This window comes from Thermobia domestica, chromosome 5 (genome assembly GCF_964235325.1).
Source record: "Thermobia domestica chromosome 5, izTheDome1.hap1.1, whole genome shotgun sequence".
Taxonomy (NCBI): Eukaryota; Metazoa; Arthropoda; class Insecta; order Zygentoma; family Lepismatidae; genus Thermobia; species Thermobia domestica.
The window spans coordinates 29,153,233-29,177,183 of NC_137458.1; the positions used below are offsets into that span (position 1 = coordinate 29,153,233).

Sequence of the window (23,951 nt, forward strand, 5' to 3'; positions counted from 1 at the left end):
CCTCGTTTATGATAAACGGTAATGGTCGTACTTTTTCTTTATTATTGGTAAATTGCTGGTCATCCACGGCTTTGCCTGAAGACGTCACAGGGAAATATCATCGATGAGATCTGTTGCTGAAGTGACGCACACAAATTACGTCCGTCAAGGTAGTAAAAGAAGCTTTCACCGGACCATTTGTTCATTCCAGCCTGGAGTAAATACAGGACAGGTAAGTACTTCGTTTTTTTTTTTTTTTGTGTGTGTGTGTGTGTGTGCTAGTTGATGAGATACTGGAAGTGAATTATTATTCATTTGCTTATGATTATTTTCTGTATTTCTAATTAGAATTAAAGGTTTCAAATTTTTGTGCTTTAATAGTTACATACAGGGAAAGCAACCGAAAAAAATGTCTGTGAGCCTGTGATTTTCATTTTTTAGTTTTCTTCTCTAATTGTGATTTTTTAAAGAGCTCCTTCGTCGCTAAGCGGACGCGCCTTTGACATGGGAGACCCGGGTTCGATTCCCAGCGGGAGCTCATGTGGTTCTGATTCCACGTTAATCAGTAGGTCCACGTCTCATATAGCCTCGCTACTGAACGGGATCAAGCAATCATTTTTTTTCAAGTTTGGGGTACCTTCGCATAACATTTATCTGGATGCCCAAGTGATTATCTATCGGCAGCTCTTGTTATATAAACAAAGACTGTATTATTTTAATGTTACGTTTTAAAATTGTGAATACGTGCAGCTAAATAATCCTCGTATGTCAATGATGCTCCCAGGCTTATGTTATGTGGCTATTTTGGGCCTTATGCTGTACCTTTGATCAGGGCCGTGCCGTGGGGGGCAAGCGGGGCGACGGCCCCGGGCGCCGAAGTAAAGGGGGCGTAAAATTCGGGAGAAAAAAGGAAAAAAGATAGGAAAGATTACTTGGAATATATGTATGGGTGCGCCGTCGTATACTCTCGCCCGGGGCGCTGATTTTCCACGGCACGGCCCTGCCTTTGATAGCTTCAATCAACTTCTTTTCTTTCTGTGGAGGCAAGAGATAGTAAGGAGAGCTATCTGTTAATTTCATTTTGGATGTCACGATTATACGGAATAGTCTAATAGAGCCTGCGACTTCTTCGTGGCAATGTGGTTAGCATAGCTTCGATGCAAGAGTAATGGGTTCGATTTCTGGTGGGAGCTAATGTGATTCGAATAACACGGTAAAATGTAGACTCTCAGGTTTTGCCCTGAAATGGACATTAAACTCAAAGTGAACCATCCGATAGAAGCTGGAGTTTTATTGTAAGGCGAGCTCATGGTCTATTATGATAAACATTTCTCGATGGTTCAGTGGCAGAGCGCTCACTTCTGGAATGAGGAGTAACTTGTTCGTTTCCAGGCCATGTGAGTTTCTGACTTTTCTTCTTTCCTCTTACATTCTCATTCCACTAATTCCTTTATATTCATTCACTTTTATTAATCCTGTTTTAGACTAAAGAGCATAATCGAAGGTCCTAAAATGGAATAATTTCATTTTTATAACATATGGAATTTGGAAACTGCACAGCACAAGAAAAGTATAGAACTATCCGCCCCACATAATTTCTTTCTTTAGCTATAGGTTGTAAAACAAAATTTCTGCATTTAATTTGTTGAGTATTAAAGAAAACGGGTGAGCTTTACAAGGCACCCTCCAATTATACCCCGGAACTGGAGCGTGCATTATAAAGTTTATCTTTAGGGAGAAATGATTACAACACCAGCTCCAGCTAAAACCTACTGCTATACACAGATCCATCAACTATTTTGAACCAAAAATCGCACCACTATATTTTAAACACACTTTTAAAAAAAATCCACACTTAAGGGGAAAAACACCTAACCCTCGCAAATACTTAATTAAACAAAACCGAAATAACACTATTGCATATTTAAGGGGGGGGGCAAGCCATCCTATGAGTAATATCCCCAAAATATAGTACAATACAGAGCGCTTTAGTACAATGCAATATGACACAGATCTTTAGCTCTCGAGTTATTTGCCATTGAAGAGGAGGTTGTACTTATTTAAATTCACACTCCAAAGTTTGATAAGCAATAACTCAAAAAAAGAGTCTACACCACGATATTTTATAAGTGTATTAATCTTGTCAAGGTCTTCCAATATTTCACATTTCATCAAGGTCAGAACTTCAGTTCAAGAATTATTGACCACCATATTTCGAACTTGAACTTAACAAACCCGTTACGGAAAGTAATTTACACTGTGTGCTTATAATCAAGATTTGCTCAGTGATGAACAAGAAATTATTAGTTACTATTCGCATTTTCTACTAGACTCGGTACATTTTTATATTATTATTATTATTATAAGTAGTGTCAGTGTTACTAGTAGTTGTAATGGTGACAATCTGTTTCAGTCAGCGCGATCTTAGGCTGAAGTTATATTCGTCTCTTCATCACCTTGTTTTCTTATCGGAAATTAATACTACTAAAAAGTAGTTCACCTGTTAACATCAGGTTTGGCCATCTTATTCGGAATCCCGATTGAATCACCGTGGTGATAGAGGGAAAAACAGAAAGAAAACCAGGAAGATGAAGACCAAGAATAGAATATCCAGATGCAGTTACGAACAAGAGACCTTATCAGAGTATCAAACAGCTCTCCCAAACGAAAAGTTTCAAAATTTCCATTTTGCCCACAAACCTATGATTGAGGAGAGAAAGAAAAAGACCTCTATACAGTAACGGTCGAATGTTTCTTGCGAATTACATCTTGAATTTGTATTAATGATTTTAAAAGACTTTTTGCAATGATTTCACAAGCATATTTTCACTATAATGTGTTTTATATTTCAAATTTAATCAGGTATCACTTACATTATTTTAAACTTAATATCTTTCTTTCTATATTTCACTTTCAAAATTTTTTCAAAAGAACACTATGCCTAAAAGTAGTCATCCTAGGAAAAGTCCTATTTAACCACTTATTTCTTGATAATTAGTTTCTCAAATTTTTCATTTTATTTTCAGGATTTTTTTCTTCCTTTATTTACCTGAAGTCAACATCAAAATGATACGAATTATCCTTCCAGGTAAGTAGGTTTATTTCTGTAATAATTAACTTGATTTTTTAAGTGTTACAAGTACATAGAACAGTTTAAAATCAAATGTGCAAGATGTCTTTAAAACTAATAGGGATTCAATAATGTTTCAAAAGGTGTTAATATCTTCCTTGAATTATTTATGAGCGTTGATTAATTTTCTGGAGCATAGAATTACGAATTACTGCTACTTACAAAATAATAATAATAATAATAATAATAATAATAATAATAATAATAATAATAATAATAATAATAATAATAATAATAATAATAATAATAAAATAGTAGATCTTTAACGTGGAAACCAAAATATTAATACATAAGACAGTTGAAAACTAAGAGAAATAAAGTAGACATTACGTTATTCTTAATATTAGTAAAATATTATAATTAAAAAAAACTGACTCACTATATGACCCATGGAATCCAGAGGTTCTATGCCTTAACAAAAGATTTTCAGTGACTTCTGTCCTTAGTCCACTGATCCAGTTCTAACTTTGTATTCTTATTTCTGCGAGATCCATCTTCAATATTGTCTTCCCATCTCCGTCTAGATGTTCCTAATTTTATTTTTTATTTTATTTTATTTTATTTTATTATTTTTTTTTTGTTTTACGATTGGGTTTTGAGTTAAAATTTTGAAAGGGTTTCTACTTTCTTCCATTCTGGCTATATGACTTATCCATCTGAGCCTCATAGATTTAATGACCCAGACAATGTTTAGTAAACGGGATAAGTTTTGTAGTTCTTCGTTATAAACTTAAGTCATTCCCGTCCCTCCTGGGTCCAAATATTCGCCTCAAACGTTTATTCTCAATTATTTTGTCTATATTCCACAACAGATAAAATTATTATTATATATTTTAAGTCTCAAATTCTTCGACAGAATTCGCGAGGACAAGAGCTTGGACTGAATAATAACACGAATTCTCTGCTTTCAGTCGACATTTAATCTCTTTTTGGATATAATTTTGGTCTGTTGCTATTGATCCTAGATATTTGAAAGTATCCACTTTGTCGAAAGTATCATTGATACATAGGCACCGACTTGAAGAAAATATTGGGGAGGGGGCAAACAATGAACATAATCATATTTAGCCGTTTTCTATCAACTGTTTGATAAAGTTCTTCTTCTTCCCTCCCTCCCCCCAGTTCTTGGTTCGCTACTCCACTTCATCCGCTCCGTTGCGAAATTCACGACCTAAGTTAAATTTGCCTAAAGCCAATAAAACAAATTCAAGTTCAAAATTTGGGAACTTCACTGCAAATTTATGCACCATATTGATCTCTACTTGTCATATCAGTGATGCCAGAGTGTTGGTTGAAACTTCAGTGCTCTATTAAAAACAGTTCTGAAAATGGGTTTTTCTATTCAATAAGAAGGCTGTTCCTAATATTTAATTAAAGGCACGACGAAATTTAGGACAGAAATTCTTGCTCCTCTTTGTTAATTCTTCTTCAACTGGATTATATTGGAGTGGCGAGGACCCCACCTTTAAATATTGAGGGGGCCAAAAGTGTCCTTCCCCCCAAAGTTGGCGCCTATGATTTGATATATGACAATCTTGCAATATATGATAGATTCTCCAGTTGAAATGCAAGTTTGCATCTTCTAAGTTGTGTTCTTGTCTAGTTTAAAGGTAAGTTTGAAAAGAATTCTTAATGTGTATTTACACTTTCTTTACTACATTTTAATTACTAATGTTGAATCTTTCAGTACTCTGTTTCCTCGTGGCGCATACAATAGTTGAATCTACACCCGTTGCTTCCGGAGAAGCAGCTGCAATACAGTTACGTAATGGGGCTAACGCTTTTGCTATTCGTTTGTTAAAGGTAAGTAAATATTTTTTTCCATTATATTTAACCCTAGTCATCAAATTATTCAATAGACTGGCATTTGTTTCCTTCTACTGGAATTGTTGAATTTGAATATATCATTGACGATAAAGGAAAGTCCAGAAATGGAAATGAGATTACAGTTCACAGCTTTCTGTTTCATTCGATGTACTTTGCATACACAGCTCGCAGCTACAGTACACTCATCATGGTAAAGGATAACGAATTCAATAGGGAGATATAAAAATTAAACTAAACTAATCTTACAATTGTGAAGATGTTTCAGAAAACAGTTTTCCATTTGAAATATACTTTGAAAACTTTACCTAGCTGTATAACTTAATCTATGTTCTACATAAGAGTAACTTTGCAAGATCTCAGCTCAAAATATGTACATAAATTCGATCATTTTGACAACTGCGATTCCTATGTGCTTCCTAATTGCTTAAATAAAACTAGAATCTGACGAAAGCAAATGCTTATTATTAACAATATGTGATGCAGATTATCTTGGTAACTTTGCCTTATGATATGAACTATATTTTCGGTTAGTCCTTAATTTTCGACTACCTAGTATTTTTAGTCTTACCGCCTAGAATGATTCCATATCAAACTACGATAATAAATGAGAAAAATTAACTCAATCGATTAATATTAAGTGCTGCCTCAAGCAACCTCAAGTTTTGAATGCATTTACAGTGTACGATATCAAACAAAATTGTCATGTCAGTGTGGAAAGATAAATGTAAGTTAATAAACAGATATTTAAAGGTAATAACTTTTTAAGTAATTAGGGGAGCACGGTGGCCCAGTGGACTGTGTGGTGGACAAACATCGTGCTCGTAGGTTTTCTCGGGGTTCTCCTAATTCTTCCCACTTTCTTCATTCCACCATTTCCTAAATTTCTTAGCATCACCGTCTCCTTTAGCCTAACCGGCATAACCATGGGACGTAAAACTCAAAGATTTCATTTCATTTTTTAAGTAATTAATGATAAGTTAAAATAACGTCAGATATGTATTTGTAGTGGAAAGCTATCCCAAAACTATGTCACCTGATCCGCTTCCTGTTAAACATGTAGAATCTGAATCCAAGATTGTGGATTTCAAGATGGGCGACATGATGATATTACACAATAATAAATTCAATTCTACCTACGATACCCCTATCCAAAATATGGTGCCACTCCCTGCAGCCGTTCCAAACTTACAAAGCACCTTTGTCTCATATTATATACTGTAAATGCAATGAAAACTTGGTCTCTTGAGGCAACATATAATGTTATTCAATTGAGTAAATTTTTATCATAGCCTACTTTTGTCTGATACGGAACTATTTAAAGAGGTGAGGCTAAAAAAAATCCGTAGTCGAAAAATAAGGACTATCCTAGTATATATACGTAGTTTGCAACACTGTATGACAAGTGTGGTCTTGTATGATTTCGATTTACATGTAGATTTGAAATAAGTAATAATCTGACGTAATACGGTTTGAAGCTTTATTATGGGCTGGCAACACTGTTAGCCGTGTAGTATCGCAGTATATATTATACTGTTTCCCCTGTGGTTTATGCATGTTAAAAATTTCAATTTTCTCTCCATTAGTTTAGAAGTTACAAGGACTAACAAGATAAATGGCCCACCCTGTATATATATTAGGGTGGTCAGAAAAGCTTAACTTAAACCTATATGCCTGGATATTCTCCAATTTTGTTATACTTTAATATAATGAACGAGATAAAAATTCAACGTTTTAGTGTAAAAGGAAGGCAGTACTGAAGATGTGTAATTTTTTTAAATCTCAGAATATTCTACTTTTGTTTGTAAATATATATATGCAATTATTGATCCAAACTCCAGAAAAATGGGAGGAAGCATCGTGAAGTTTTGCTGAAGAATTAAAATTGAATTTTGATGGTTAAAAAAAAAAAAAAAAGTTGCCGTTCACTGGGACGACAAAATTTTAAATATTTTAAGCTCGGAAAAAAGTAGATGGATTACCAGTGTTAGTTTCTTGATCAGGCTGAGAAGAAAAACTACTTCCGGTCCCAAAACTGATCTATAATGGTACCAAATGTTGGGAATACAATTAAAAAATGGGGTCTACACACAAAAAATATTGGAATGATCTTCGACACTACAGCCGTAAAGACAGGTTCAAATCATAGCTAGCATGATTGCAATCAAAATGAAGTTCTAGTGTGGCTAGCATGTCGCCATCACATTCTATAAATTATTCTTAAGAAGTTAATTACATTATCTTTTGAACCTTTCATTTCGTCTGAAACCCGACTGTTCAAAAAGGTTCAAAGAATCATATTTGGTCTAGGAATTAATTCGTGCGGTTGGTACGCACACATTGAAGCTGTAGTACAAACACAAAATACATAAATACCTTAAGAAAAATATTGTCCATCGCTAGCTACCACTTTCGCCCATCTGTCAGGCAATGTACGGATTCCGTGGCGAAAGAAGTCCTCATCCTTGGAAGCGATCCAGTCAGAGACCCATGTTTCGATATCTTCTGAAGAAGTAAACCGCTGTCCAATCAAATCGTTGTTCATGCAATCGAACAAGTAGTAGTCCGAAGGAGCAACGTCTGGTGAATACGGCGGGTGGGGTAAAACTTCCCATCCGACATTTTCTAAATAGGTTTTGACCGGTTTTGCGACATGTGGGCGAGCGTTATCATGTTGAACAATAAGTTTATCATGTCTGTTCTCCCATTCTGGTCGTGTTCTGGCCAGAGCTTGCTTCAAACGCATTAATTGTCGTCGATAACGTTTTCCATTCATAGTTTCACCCGGTTGCAGCAGCTCATAGTACACCACACCTTTCATATCCCACCATATGCACAGCATAACCTTTGCACAGTGAATATCTTGTTTTGGTTGTGATGGACCTGGTTCACCTGGTTTCACCCAGGCCTTTTTTCGTTTAGAGTTCTCGTAATGGATCCACTTCTCATCACCCGTAATAATTCGATGCAGAAACCCCTTTCTGCTCTGTCGTTGAAGCAGCAATTCGCAAATGGTTTTTCGTCTTTCAACGTCTCTGTCTTTCAATTCATGTGGAACCCAATGTGACATCTTTTGAATCATTCCCATGGCTTTCAAGCGTTTGGAGACTGTTGTTTGATCAACGCCTAATGCTACTGCAAGTTGTTCCTGCGTTTGACACGAATCCTGCTCGAGCAATGCTGTCAATTCTTCGTCTTGAAATTTTTTTGGCTGTCCAGCTCGCTCTTGGTCTGCCAAGCCGAAATCACCACTTCTAAACCGTGCAAACCACTTCTGACACGTTCGCTCAGCTAGAGCATGGTCACCATACACTTCCACCAAAATACGATGACTTTCAGTCGCACTTTTCTGCATGTTAAAGTAATGCAGCAGGACACCCCGCAAAAACACTTTATCAGGCACAAATTGCGCCATGTTTACTTAACTACAAACTGGTGTTGTTGACGCTTTAATCCACTGCCCTATACTACGAACGATACGCGATGACAGGGGTTTGCAACACATGTGTGGATACACGGAACTGTGGGACGCTCCGTTCGTTGCACCATCTCTTGTCCACCCGCACGAATTAATTCCTAGACCAAATACAATTCAATTGTGCGAGAAAATTATACATTATTGAATGTTTCCCCTGAAGAGGAATACTTACAAATCGCTATCAAAGGACGCATTGGTTCCTGCATTAAAGTAAAAAAACTAATCTAAAGATGGCTGTTTGGAATGCATTGAATTAGTATTAGAACATTTATTTAAAACTGCTCGCTGGAGAGCGCGGAGAGGAACTCCCTATACTTATTGGATGGTCAAAATTATATATACCTTCAAATTGTGTGTTATTGAATATCAGGGTATTTTTTATCTGACAAATAAAGAGAAGATTAATTTAAAAGTATTTATCAAGTTTGGGGCATTGTTGTACACAAAAAACTGAAGAGATGCACCAATCACAGCAATTGCACCCATCAATAACTTGATCCTGTTGGAAAACATACTGTTTTCAACTTTAAAAAATAGTAGTATAAGAACAAGAAAAGCTCTACAGTCTCACTCATAAACCTCTCAGACGAATTAGTTGATTCTTCCTATCTTGTGACGAAATATCGGAAGAATTAAAGGTTAGTATTCTGAAGATTATAATAGCTGTTCAACTACTTCGTACGGTAAGCAGGAATCATGATCTATTCCATAATAACTGTTATGTGTCTGATTTTGTCAAATCTAGAATCCCAGACCTTATGTCCAAACTAACGATTAATCAATCATTTCTTATATCTTCTTAATTTTGAGTCCCAGTAAATGGACTCAAAATTACACATCCCATCACATGAAAAATTTTAAAAACGTAGAAACAAATCTTATAGTTGTCAACAACACATCTCAAAGGGGTGTCAAATTACTTCAAAATTTCAGCAAGTTAATGACTAATGATGAAGAAGAGAAGTAATTTTTGCTGCAAACAGTGGATAGCAACAGAAAACTTGCCCCAATCAAATCGATAAAGAAAGCTATGTTAAAAAATGTAAAAGTCATCATCTACTTTAAACATCTAGTATATATATATATTAAATCTTTGTGTCAATATAAATTTATTTGATGCAAATTGTTTATTCCTTTTTTAAAAACAGGAAGAAAACAGTGTAAAGTTCGTTTGGTATAATTTTTGTGGTAGCTTTGAACACCACCTTCTAGGTGAAGCACGAGAATGAAATTTTTCTCTTACCGAATGGAATGAATACAAAGGGGAGCCTTGATCTCTACGTTGAACTTGAATTTTTGCCATTATAAAGTGGAACACCCCCAATATCTTCAATCAGATAATGTGTCTGGTGAAGGCAACGATGTATCGCGGAAACTATATTACACGTTACCTACGTGTTTGCTTTGGTTAGGATTTAGTTTTATTTAAGGTATAAGTAGTTCCAAAACTAGAATAAGCAGCATTCAAAGTTTTAATTGAACTTTTATATGGAAAGCTAGTTTCTGAAGTTCCTTCACATTTATCAGTTTAGTTTAATTCGATTTCTTTGTTGTATCCCTTATTGTGTTTTAACTTTAAAATCAAAATGAACCTTTTGCCTTGATTCTGAAATATATCGATTGGAAGTGATGGATTGGAAAGCTAGGAAGTATGAATGATCTTATTTTCCTTTTTCATCTGTTTGTAAATAAATCACGAAGATAGAATATTATATTAATTTGTTGCTTTAAAAAGAATTTAGAAAATAAATGTATGTAAATGTAAACCATTTGGAAAACTGTTTTGTAAACAAACTCAACAGGTATACATCTTGTTCATCTGTATATTGTTGCAGATTTATTTTTAAAAATTATATTAAATGTCGAATATTTGCTGGCGGCTACTGTTATCATTTTCAAGACATGGTTAATGAGAAAAAGAAAAGGAAATTAATGGGGACCAGATGAACAGAAATACATTATGCATGTAATGACTGTATACATTAACATACGAATATCTCGAGGTTCCCAGTATGGAATTTCACAACATACAAAACTATATTGGAGGTTTCAAGATTTTTATTAAACAGTATAGGTACGTTAGTAATTACCTTTTGTACTTTCTATCCCAGTAAATCTTTCTTTCCTCTTTATGTCTTGACAATGCTCACAGAAATCAGCGAAACTTCGATGATTAATATGATATCTTTAGTAAATCCGTTTCAGGCTTTACAAAACTACAAAGTGAATACCTTTTGAGTTTATTCATTCTTCAGTAGTGCTAAATTTTCCCCTGTTTTCACTTTACGTTTGCTGAATGATATAATTGTCTTTCAAAGTACGTGCAGTGGCAGAAATTAGCATGCAGAAATATATATAAACTTCATATGAAAAGCTCTGTATTCCTATTTACAGAGGTAAATGGACCAAACAAACAAACAAATATTTTTTTGGGCAATTGAGATTCTTTCAGCTTATACAAAATTATAATACCCTTTGTACAATTTGGAGTATATAGCCGTTAAATGAGGTTGGTGGCTAGGTCTTTTCTAAACAAGGCTGTAAATAGGATTGAATTGTATCATTAGTTAATAATCTAATTTAGGTTACGTTATTCAACTTATCTGGAAATTTCCAAATTGTAAATAATGTTGCCAACATAAACAGTAAATTGGCAGATATTAAGATTGCTCAGAAATATACTTTTATGAAAGAAAAGCCATAGTATTCTATTATTTAAGAAAAAAAAGGCTCAAAATCTTATAATATTAAAATACAAAATTTTCCTCACATCAACATCTTACTAAAAGTAAAACCTTTACAATGTCAACAGTTTCTGTAGGCCTTATAATTCTCCATAATACTAACATTTACAGATATTCTTTTAGCGTTCAAGTTCTCCGACTAGCTATCTCAGAACACTCAACAGTACATTTGAATACATATTTCACGCAATGTGTTTAAAATGTTTCTTCAGACTCTCACACACTCAGAAAGATAGTGAAAGACATTAAGACCTATCTATAAGCCACACCCTCCTTTATGATCTATAATGACACCTGCCCATTCTTTTTCCTATGTTCCTATCCTACAATGAGTTTAGATTTAGGTATATTTTTAATTTATTTATATTTATTTTGTTATCTTCTATGTAATGTTTATTGTGCACTATGTTTCTATTATAAATATTATTTTTCCCTTTATTTATTATTTATATCTATTACTATTTCATATTATTTCTATTAAAATATGGGTAGATATAAATATAAATAACATAAAATAATCTTATAGATTACAAACTGTTCATATGCATTCTAGAACATATTAACACAGGTGGTGAGTCATTGCAGTTAAATAATAAATGGTAAGTGACAAAGATATCAATATAATTTGTAACGGATTACTAATAATAATTGCTTATTAGTAAGAATTACTATCTGAAAGCTTTAACTTATTTAATCCTAACTTTATCTATCATCAAATAAGATTTTTAATAAAGCAATTACTCTAAACAAATTAAATGGCAATAATTTAGGTAGAGTAATTAATTTATATTTATTGTAGGAACTGTCTGTAAAGGAACAAGGGAATATGGTAGTTTCTCCATGGAGTTTAACAAGTTCTTTATTGATGTTAAATGAAGGAGCCAGAGGAAACTCTAGAACTGAATTAGAGAAAAGTCTTTCGCTTTCAAATGATGTCCAAGCAACAAGATTAGGCTACACCAAAATTCTCTCTGATATTTTGGTAAGTATTTTTACTTCCTCTAATATTATTTAAAAAGATGCCTTAACATGAACTCAATGCACAGTATTGTTTTTATCAGATAAACGTATTTTCAAAGCACTGTTTATATTTTTTTATTTTGATAATGAATAACTTGCAAGTTACTTCTTAAAGTATCTCTCTTCTGGAATAAATTCTCCACTTTTTGTTTTCAGTAATAATATTCATAATCTAAATTTTTTCTAATCTCTATTTTCAGAATAATAATTCTACAAATATTTTGGACATTGCAAATGCAATGTTTCCTGATGATGGCTTTCATCCTTTAGAAGAATATGTTAATGTAATTAAAAGTACTTACAACGGTACAGTGGAAGTAGTTAACTACGAAGATGCTGAGGAAGCAGCAGACACAATAAACCACTGGGCAGATGAAAATACGAAAGGTCTCATTAAGGAAGTTGTTAGCAAAGGTAGGAATTTTCTTTCTTTTATTTTTCAGTCAATCATTTATTTTTATTATTTTTATCATTATAAATACTACCTTTCGTCATTGAAAACAAAAAATAACTTTTACGTTGAGCTATAGTGCTCATGTAAATAGCTATTTGTGATGTAGTTTTGAAGTATATATTTTTATTTTAGCTTCAACGGTAAGATACTACAGCTACAAAACTTTACATACGTATATTTGGGATGAAACAAAAAATAAAACGTAAATAATGATAATTCTACACTCTGTTTTGCGTATGAAGCAGAAGTACTGTTACAAGTAAACATATTATAAATCTACTAACATATTTGCCTGGAGTATTTTTATAAATTCCTGCATGTGTATAGTAAGTTATTTATCTTACGCTTTCGTGCAATGTAATTAAATTGAAAAAAATATATCATGTAAAAAGAAGTAAAGGTATTCTTAGATCCTTTAATTTTAATTTTCTGAAGAGAAACTAGGAGAGACTTCACAATACGTTATTTATACTTTAATTGATGCTAACTGTTGATGGCTGAAACTTACGCCTGTTTTTAGTGAATTATAGCTTTAAATTAATAAGTGATCTATCCTTATTGGAAGGTAAAAGAGGAACCCAGAGATCGAGAAACGTGGAAGAAGCATTTCCAGGCCCATGCAAAAAGAAAAGAAAAAAGCTCATAAGTCCCAGGACCTGTCAATATGCACAATACTTAATAATAGTAATAATAATATAATATAACAGAATAGGTGAAAAATTATAAAACTATTTACAATTAATATCCTTTATTGAAGATAATAAAAAAAAAACATTTATTTAGAATAATACGTATTTACTACTTCGTTGCCATTTAGTACTTAAATAGCTAATATGCGTGGACCAGGTTTAATTCTGGTGGAATATTTGCTCGAGTTGTATTTCGGGGTCCTACTTGAAGCTCTAGTTCCCATCTTGCTTATAGCCTTCGAGCTGGAAAAGGTGTTTAAATTCCAACAAACCAGTCAAATTATACTGCTAGTGATTTATCATGATTTTATTATGGTCATTTACATTATATGCGGTTACATTAATGATTGTGTAATGTAATAGTGTAATTTTAAACTTATTGTTTATATGCAAGCAAAAAAACTTAACGTTATCTACACATAACGCAGAGTTATTATGAAATATCAAATTAAAATTCGAAGAAATTTTGAATTTACTAAGTTAGACACATAGCCAATTTGTTTTAACAATGTTCTTAGATAAATTGCTCCAATAAAACCATTGTTCGACTTCGATGTAAATTTCTTTATTATTAGTATTATTATTATTATTATTATCTACCATGCTAGTATCAATCAGTATACATACGATACTTTTACATAACTGGAAGCACACTAAGTCCACAAGTAATGATTATATTTAAAAAATTCTAATTTTTTTCTTTTCTTTTCTTTTTTTCTTTTTTCTTTTTCTTTTCTTTTTTTTTTTTGACAAAATGAAATATAGAATCTTATGGAGACATGAAATTATTACTGAACTCTGTCCAAAATAGAACTTACTAATCGAAAAATAATCTTTTTTTTATTTCCAGATTCATTGCCCGCAAACACTGCCCTATTATTGGCTAATGCTGTATACTTTAAAGGTCAATGGAGTCATCCGTTTAATTCTAACTTTACAACTGAAGAAAATTTTTATCCAAATGGTTATCAAGGAGAGCCAATCAAAGTTAAAATGATGACGCAAGAACAATATTTTAATTATGCAGATATTTCGGAAATGGAATGTCAAGTGCTGATGCTTCCTTACAATGTAAGTTTGTAATTTCTTTCAGATTTCTTTTCAGAACTATATTAATTTATTGACACATTTTATACTATCCATTAATATTCTGTTTATGGATAATGAATTACTATGAAATGCAAATATTATCGGTCTAGAAATTTGTTTATAGTTCATGAAACTTTTATATAAATTTTTAATTGAATGTGATTGGATGTTACTCATATGTCACCTCCATAATAGATTCTTGTTACTAACATTCAATTTCTTGTCTTTGCTCTATATCAATTCATACTCAGTACCGTGACAACATGAGGGACTCGATTGGAACACTTTTGTAATATGAATCGTTAGATGTGGTTCTCGGTTGGAACTCCACAAATTGACATAGATAACGGTCCTCTTAAATTCCTTATGATCGCTGAATCGTTTGTACAGTCAACTACGCTTAAAGACTCCTAGTTGTTTTAGATAAATCTAGCTACTGAATATGAAATTGTTTACGTTCTTAACTGAAAATAAAGTAAGTTCTTGCAGCTACAATAGTGAGTTACTGTTGTACTTTATCATATGAATTCAAATCAGATTACTGATTTTGATCCCTTGGAAATAACATTTATTTGAATTTTGATTATCTTTTATAAAAGCCCTGATTCTGGACAATCTTAATTTGCAGCCGATCACTGACAATCAAACGTAATGAGTGATGATCTGTTTTTGAATATTTTGAACATTCCTAATTCATTAAATCTTATTTTATAGTGATTAATACATGATTTCATACAGGGAAGTGAGTTCCTGTGAGTTAAGTTTAATATCCCTTTCAGCAGCGGGGCTGTATGAGACGGGACCTACTGATTAACTGAATTCCGATCCACATTAGCTCCCGCCGGGAAACAAACCCGGATCTGCCACGCCAAAAACGCGTACACTAACCGCTTAGCCACGAAGGAGCTTATACATGGAAGTCATTTCAGTTTTTGCTTGAAAGAGGAGGGAGGGTGGGATGATTTTCTACCGATATATATGTCTCAAGGGGTACATTGTCCCACCCTATCGCCATAAATGGTGCTCCTGATTTCATATAGCACTATTTGGTGCCAAACATCTATTTAAAATGACAGACCAGGAATCCCACTGGGAATTATAACCTTAACAGTTTGCTATGAAACATCGTCGATTCTTTTCTGAAATTCTTAGGTGTTAGTTATTGTATTTGAAACGTCTTACACTTCTTTTTACTAGAGACAACTAATACTTATACTATATTGTCAATTTTATTCTGCAGACGATATTCAGCTTTGTGGTGTTGTCCAATATAATATTTACGAGGACATTAAACATATACAAAGAACTCTTAAATACAAATATACTTTATTACGTAATAGTATGGAATAACACTTTTGCTTTTATCCAAAAATAGTTTTCACAGTGAAATACAATTTAAAATAAAATACAAATTAAATAGGACATTGGTTAATACGAATTATTAATAAATTATATGAAGTTATTAATTCCAAATTGAAAGTCATCGATTAGAAATTGTTTATAATGTAAACAAGATCGTAATGAATTAATTACGTATATTTTTTGTTCTCTTAAATTGAGAATTTCTGACTACTTTTGTTATTACGTTTGTGTAACTCTTCTCCTTAATTTTAATTTATGAGGCCTGTACTCTCAGCTGTAAGAAATATTTTACAATTACATGGAAAAAAGAAAACTAATTGTATATTTAATTCTTTACTGTTTTAGAATGACAAATTCTACATGCTAGTTTTGCTTCCTTACGAGACTTCTTCTGTTCAGAGGGTTATTTCCAAATTTACAACCGTAGACAACATTTTAAAGAACATGTATAACACAAAAGTAAGAGTTTCTTTGCCTCGCTTTAAGATTGGAAGCCAATGGAACCTCGTGGATTCACTCAAAAAGGTAAGTGAATAGATTCATTATAAATTGTCTTGCAGTTTGTTGGAATACTCTATTTCAGCAGTTACTATTTTTATAATTGTGCTTGTAGAGAATTAGATATTTCTTAAAGAATATGTTTTTATTTAAGACAGAATATTTATTATTATGAAATTTACTACTTTACGTTGGCATGGAATAACAAATATAAACAATTCTGTAAATCATATCGAATTATGGTTGATTATCTCTTCACTTTCTTTGCACTTTTACTGATCAACCTGTTTCGTAAACATTTATCTTCCTCTAACAAACTCCATTTTGAACCTGACATAACTAAATACCATCATGACAGTTTCGAAGTGCTTCTCAGTTTCCACCCCTTTTTTAAAATATAAAATTAGGCTTCGTCGTCTACATCATACATAGCTGGAAGGCAATAGTTAACTCCAATGTAACCTACCAAGAAATTCACTTGTATACTTTGATGCTTTACATATTCATTAAACAGTCTTTAAATTATACAAAGTAACAAACCTTGAAATAAAAAAAGGAAGAAGATATATCTATTTCATAATGTAGAAAACTATTTAATGGCGGCTAGAAAATATCAATACTGCTTATTTCTTTTTAGAGTGATATTTAAAGTGAAGCATACGTATAAAAGAAGTTTAATCTTGAGAATGAAAAATAATTTCCATAGGAAACTTTAGTATGGAGAAGTGTTCTTCTAAATGTTCTGAAAGAAAGGAGGGAAGTAAATTAAAAAAAAACATCGTAAGTTATAATAATAAACATCATATTGTTTCACTACATACATTACTTTAAGATCAAGCTGAAAGATAATAGGATTCTATGGGCATTTATTAGTTAATCAATATGATTTCTTTTAATGCATGTAATGCTGTCCTAAGAAATTAGTAAGATATGGAAATATACAAAAAGCAGTATTTTTTAAATATCTTTTCATCTATAAGATAAAGAACAGTTTTATATAAAAACTTACTAAAACAGACCCTAATAATGATAGTTATTTAAAATAAAGTTACGATGACTGTTGTCAGGTGTTAACCTCTTGTGCGGGTCTCTGGTTCGAAAGCAGTAATGTCATTTTATGGTTGAAATCTTTTCTTTGGGTTTCCATAATTCTCATCTCACTAATTCTCCCATAATCTTTCACTTATATCTATCATTTCTCTCCTTTAATCTGGATGAAATTTACCACCCAGTGATCACTATAAAAGTTTAATAACTGCTAGATGCTTTAATCTGCATATTTAAAATAGAAAAGAACTCATCTTGCATTCGTAGCTGTTGCATTTTTGTTGAAACTCTGTGATCTATATTTCGGCCCGCAGTGAGACCATGGATACTCTAAAGAAAAGATACCAAAAACGGACTAAATTTTCTGGATATTCACATGTAACAAATAAATAACAAATTTTGCATGTCTATATTCAGGAAAGAAACTATCTTGGGGAATTGTTTGTTCATAAAAACTAAACACATTCAGACCTCAATAAGGCTAATATTTGGAAGAACTTCTTTTCAAGAGGACATTAAAAAATATGAATTCTAAGAAAGGAGAATGCATTTGATTACTACAAACTTTTTTTAAAAAATAGGATAAATCGGCGTGAATATATTACATCAGTCTGGTAAACAAGGCTAAATTGGATCACAAGTGGGTTTCTTTACTGCTCTATTCAGGAGTTTCTGAAAAAAAAAAATGGGCACTCGATTCGGATAAAATTTTCGGTGAAATCTGGAACTAGTTTTAAAATTCATTTTCGGAATATAAAAACTATTGGTGATAAATTATAATTAGCTGGAATTTATTCTGCGTCTTGTTCGTACAGTGAAGTCTACATAGGAATGATAAAAAGGAATATCTTGATGAGGGTGAAGAAACATATCTTTAATGGTAATGGAGAGGGATCTCCATGTCAGGCCGTCCGATTCACTTGTAAGAATCGGGAGATGACATCGACAGAATTGACGTGCTACACTTGTGCTCCAACAACACTGAAAGAATTTATTTGAATCTTTTTTCATTAGCACCAAAAATCCACAACTTAACTTTGACAGCGGACACTTAGATCAGAGATAGAATTGGATAATCAAGAACTAAATAAAATACTATAGAAGAATAAAACATAATGTTATTCTCCATTTTGTAGATAGGTAAAGTATTGCTCTTTATTTAAATTGTAAAAAGACGGTATTATCATATTCTGAAAACAGTGGTCGCCGTGCAATCAAACATCTGCAATTCGCACAGTCATCTTCTGTTAAGAAAATGAAATTAAATCTTTGAGTTTTATGTCCCACGATTATGCCGGATAGGCCTAAGGAGACGGTGATGATGAGAAATGAATGAAATGGTGGAATGAAGAAGTGGGAGGAAACGGGAGAACTTCGAGCAAACCCACTCTTCTGTAACAAAAATACAAGAATGATTTTCATATTTACAAAAAAGGCACTTTGTACATAAAAGAGCAGACAAAAAAAAAAAAAAGCAAGAGCAACGGATGCAAAGTGAATTCTTTCCCACTATATATGTTATATGATATCGTTACTATTCAAGTTATGAGGTCAGAAGAAATTTCTGAAGAGTTTTAAACTAAGGATATTATTTTAATTACTTGGCACTATTAACTTATCTTTTCTATTCCAGCTTGGTATCCGAGATGTATTCACTCGTGCTGCTGACTTAAGTGGAATTTCCGGAAAAACTAATTTAAAAGTATTTGACGTCATTCAGAAGGCAGTGATTGATGTCAATGAAGAAGGAACTAAAGCCGTTGCTGTTACAGGTTGGTGTTTCATTTTAATTGGAAATAACAGAGAATGAAGGATTTTTAACAACAAATTCTATAAATACAATGTTTCAACTAAATAATTATAATATATTATGATCTGGGTAAATATTTCAGAATTAAGATCTGATAAATCAATAACTTTTCAAAGATGTGGATCAAGAGAATTCTTTCTTCTTTAATAAATGCCCAAATACTATCTTCAAGTTTATATTCTTAATATGGATATTGTCTTTGAATCATTTAAGAACGCGTTAATCTCTGAACATAATTTCGAATTCAACATGTGATGATAGATAACTATCATGTGCATAGGTTTTCGAGGAATATAGTTTTCCTTTCACTTCCACGTGACGTGTTATCTGTAATTCCTGTTGTCTCCTTTAATCTAGTAAACATCTTATGATCTAAAATGAACGAGTCATTCTTGATTGCTTGACATATTTAACATTTAGTTAGTTGCTTTTAAATTTTGTCTTGCAAGCAAAAACAAAATTTATGAAAGATACACATCTATATGAGAAAAATCGATTGAAAAACCTTTAGTTACGAAAACTCATTTAGGACCGACTTTGAGAAAACCGACTACAGTTTTATTTCTTACTTTGAGATACTGGACATTATTTATTTATTTATTTTTAAAATCCCACTGAATGTGAAAGTTTCTGCTGTTTTCTATCGTTATCTTATTGTGTTGCTTTAATTCAATAAATCTTCTGGGCGATATTGTATATTCTAGTCTTCTAATCAAACTTGTGAAGTTGTTTGATTGAATGGCCTGAGTTTTAGAGTATTTCGTTTTTGAATTAATTCGAAACACGTGGAACAGTGTTAAGCAGCAAATCATCGAATTTTACATCTCTCTACAACATATATTGTTTAATTTATATATTCTAAACTATTACTCACTACGTTTTGTAAACGCGTGTTGTTTTCATCTATTTATTGGAAAGTAAATAGAATATCCTTACTATTACATATTTTATAATAAGCAATATATACATTTTGAACTTCGTTGTTGATAATTTTTAGTCATTGTATGTGTAGCATTTGTAGAAATTTTACAAATTGTTTCATATCATCAAGTTAGGTTTCCAAAATCAAATGTTCAGTGTGCCCTTCATAATTTTCCATACACAGATTACATACTTCAAGCACAGAACATATTACACTACAAATTTTGTTGAATGATAATCTATCAAAATAAAAAGGAATTAGAGCTCCTTTAGATGCTCTAGATTCATGTTTTCTTTTAACTACCGCGGAGAATAGTCCATTGTGCCGAGATCTGGTAAACATTTGGAAATTAGGTACGAACACATGTACATACATGAAGTACACCAGTTCATCCTTTGATAGCTTTCTCTTTATTATAAACTTACATACAAACGTAATAAGGTTGTAATCCTTCTTAAAATCACTTATTTCAACCACACCGTAACGTACTGTTTACGTCAATCAGTTGATGTTACGCTAGTTATTTGAGAACTGAGTAACTGTTAGTGTCAAGTGTCTTATATCTCACCCTATATAGTGTGCCTACATTAATTCTATATATAGTGTCCCTATATAGTGTGCCTAGTGGATTTCTGATTGATTAATTGAATGGAGTTTGTCCCTTTTCAAAGCCAAACATGAGATGGGAGTAAAGTTTAATTAGATTGGACATATATTTGTGCTCTAACAAGTAGCCTCATTGGGTATCAAGTCAAGAGCATGTGTACAGAAAGTATGTAAACCACTCGTCCACAAATATGTACGAGATATACAGGAGAAAAGGAGATTATTGATCACCATTCAAGGATGTTCATTGATAATAGATATTTTCTATCTTCTGCTATTTTCTATTATTATCATTATTGTTATAGCCTGATAAAACCCATGTGTAGATGAATTTGTTAATTCAAGACCAACATTGGAAAAGAAAATTGGTACAATTTGCTACAAAATTTGGAAAGAGAAGGATCCTCTTGGGTTATTAAGGATGGATTCATCTTTTACTTTAGTATATATAATATGTTTTGTAATAAATTGCACACTACTTTCATCAAAATAGGTGTTCTCTATGTATGCGATTGATTCCTATGCATGACTTTGGTATATGTAGTGTAAAGTACTTGGATAACAGTTGCTCTATCCATAACGACTTTGGAACTTACTACAGGAATAACTAACACTTTTCTGACCAGAGTATGTACTCTTATTTATTAAAATTAAAATGAAGTGTAACAGTTTAGACAACTTAACGTTACCTTCATCTGATAGTAATTGATTGTTGGAATAAATTGAAGGAAAAGAGCAGGAGTAGACTTTTTCCATGTAATTTATTTCCATATATTTAATTTTGTTGTTATAAATAGTTTTATTTATTTTACATTTCATGTTGTTTGTATATTTTTAATATTAAGATTTATAATCAGTTGTATTAGTATATTTTGTTACATTTAAGGTTATATCTAATATACATGAAGGGAGGACAAAAGGGAAAGTGTTTAGGTATTATCAAGGTAGATGGACACTTATAAACAACAGGTGGATTGACAGATAACAAGATAAACACAGGTGGACGGATAATTAAGTCCGGGCAGGTGGCCGATTGAACAAGTGTAGCTCCGAGAAAGAAAGACACAGGTGGCTTTCCAAACAAATAATGAGTGTTAGGACTTTCTCTTTTGAGTATATATTTCAATGTTCTGAAGATACTTCTTTCAGTTAGTGTTTGATGAAGATAACGTTAAGCTGTCGAAACTGTTACACTTCATTTTAATTGTAATAAGTAAGTGTATATACTCTGGTCAGAGAAGTGTTAGTTATTCTTGGATAACAGATTAAGCTGAAAGTGTTATACTTTCATCCATAATTGTTAGGGGATTAAGCGGTTATTTAAATTTAACTAACTTAATTAAAAATCAACCTGATAGACACAGGTAAAGTTCAACTTTAAAAAAAAAGTTTATAGTTTGTTTACATCTTCATGATAAAAGTTTATACTTTTCATACTCTTACGTCTGTACCATGTTAATTTAAATTTCTCATACGCTGATGCTTGCACCATGGGAAAATTTAACTTTCATATTCTCTGACGTCTGCACCATGACAATAATTTAGATTTCTTAAACTATGATGCCTATATCATGATAATAATATAAATTTATCATCTACACTACGTGTGAAAGTTGTCTTTATATTGTAGAATCACAAAATAAAGACGAATGGACTATTCAGAAAAGTTAAAATATTTTTAAAATATTTAAAGTCTCTATTAAACGACTAGCTAAAAGTGGTTTCATAAAGAACAAACGTGAATCTAAAAATAAAAGAGCTGTTAGGCATGAAAAAGAATTTCCATCTAAATATCAAGATGAAGTAAATGTCTGTAGATGTATTGATATTCAAAGAATTGATATTGAGCAATATTATACACATATATACACCCTATTTAATCTTAATAGATTAACGTCGTAGTAATAAATTATTGTACAAATAAGCCAACATCAGTGTTACTGAAGATTGTGGCTTTCTATTCCTAAATAGCTTTTTATGTAGTCACATTTATGACCAAAAAAAAAATCATAATATCCAAAGCACAGTTCTCTAACATATTGAATCATCACAGTTATTATCATTCAGGTAATGGAAAAAGTTAAATTAATTTTTCAAAAAAGAAGAAAGAAAATGCATATTTAATGTAAGTCTTTAATCTGTCTTTTCTTACTTGCCTGAGATCAATAATGATTGAAAGGGTTAAAGATTTTCATGTAGTTTCATTTTGATAAGGACTTCGTTTGTTGTAATATAAACTTCAATTGCATCTTTCAAAAAGATTAGAATGAGTAATACTAAACTATAATAAAGAGAGAAACTAGTATTCATTGATAAATAGTCTGAAACCTCCTAAATATTAGAGGTCCTAGTTCTGGAGCGGTAGTTACTAGTATTGATTCCTTGCAGCGCTTATTAACGTTTAATACTCTCTAATTTCAGGAATAGGATTTGAACCTCAGAGTTACGTGTTTCCAGATGTGATCTTCACAGTTAACAAACCATTCATCACTATTGTAGGAGAAACATCCATGACCATTGCACTGTTTTCAAGCATTGTTGTAAATCCTTAAATGTTTTCTCTTGTATCTTCTCATGTAGTCTTCAAATAAATTGTTCCATCGTACTTTCATTTCTTTTGATTTTTTATTTATTTTGATTTCTTTTCCTTCATATTTATGACAGTTCTAATGTTTTGAAATATTCGATTTCTCTCTCAGTTTGTTGTTTCTATAGTTTGCTCAAGATATGTTGAAATTAGTCGTCGGTAATATAATAGAAATGGTAAGTACTCCCTATCCCCATCAGTTCTTTTTCTCGTCTGAGAGCATATTGTCTATGTATGCTTATTCACTGCAATATTGAAATGTAAATTTTTACAACTATATACATATTCCTTTCCATATTTAAATATTACAGTGAGTAAGCATACATGGAAACCAGTGCGTATGGTGACAATTAAATACAGTGAAATCTGTCTATGTTGGCCACCACCGGTTCCATCGAAAAGTGGCCAACTTAGACAGGTAGCCGACTTACAGAAAATAAGTGTGACTTGTGTATTTTTAGAATAGGTTTCTAGTATTAGTTGATTGTAAAATTTTAATAAGCAGTGGCACGACAGCTACTTATAAATAATGTATATAGAGTAATCATAAAAATATACAGTACTAGAAAATATTACTATAGTATAAATTAAACATAACTTTCTTACAAGGCTGTCTGTATTCTTTATTATAAATTAACGAGAAATGTAACAGTTTCGGAAGTATATCACTTCCTTCTTCAGACTATTATTACAACTGAAATCATAGATAACA

The 23,951-nt window shown here is 32.1% G+C and overlaps 1 protein-coding gene across 1 annotated transcript; it reads left to right on the top strand.

Annotated features, from left to right (window-relative positions):
• Positions 1-70: 70 nt before the first annotated feature.
• LOC145685823 (serpin B3-like) lies at positions 71-23,257 on the top strand. The gene is made up of 9 exons (XM_081758407.1): positions 71-211; positions 3,006-3,067; positions 4,797-4,912; positions 11,955-12,137; positions 12,376-12,589; positions 14,169-14,389; positions 16,115-16,294; positions 18,948-19,086; positions 23,074-23,257. Exons 2-9 carry the CDS (start codon positions 3,046-3,048, stop codon positions 23,202-23,204), a joined length of 1,206 nt encoding a protein of 401 aa, XP_081614533.1. The 5' UTR covers positions 71-211; positions 3,006-3,045; the 3' UTR covers positions 23,205-23,257.
• Positions 23,258-23,951: the final 694 nt, after the last annotated feature.

What these genes read in the sequence shown, in the direction of transcription:
- LOC145685823 (XM_081758407.1), top strand. Translation starts at nt 3,046, where the DNA reads ATGATACGAATTATCCTTCCAG. An exon ending in AAATTCTCTCTGATATTTTG is followed by an intron (nt 12,138 to 12,375) that starts GTAAGTATTTTT and finishes CTCTATTTTCAG; the next exon opens with AATAATAATTCTACAAATAT. An exon ending in TAAAGCCGTTGCTGTTACAG is followed by an intron (nt 19,087 to 23,073) that starts GTTGGTGTTTCA and finishes CTCTAATTTCAG; the next exon opens with GAATAGGATTTGAACCTCAG.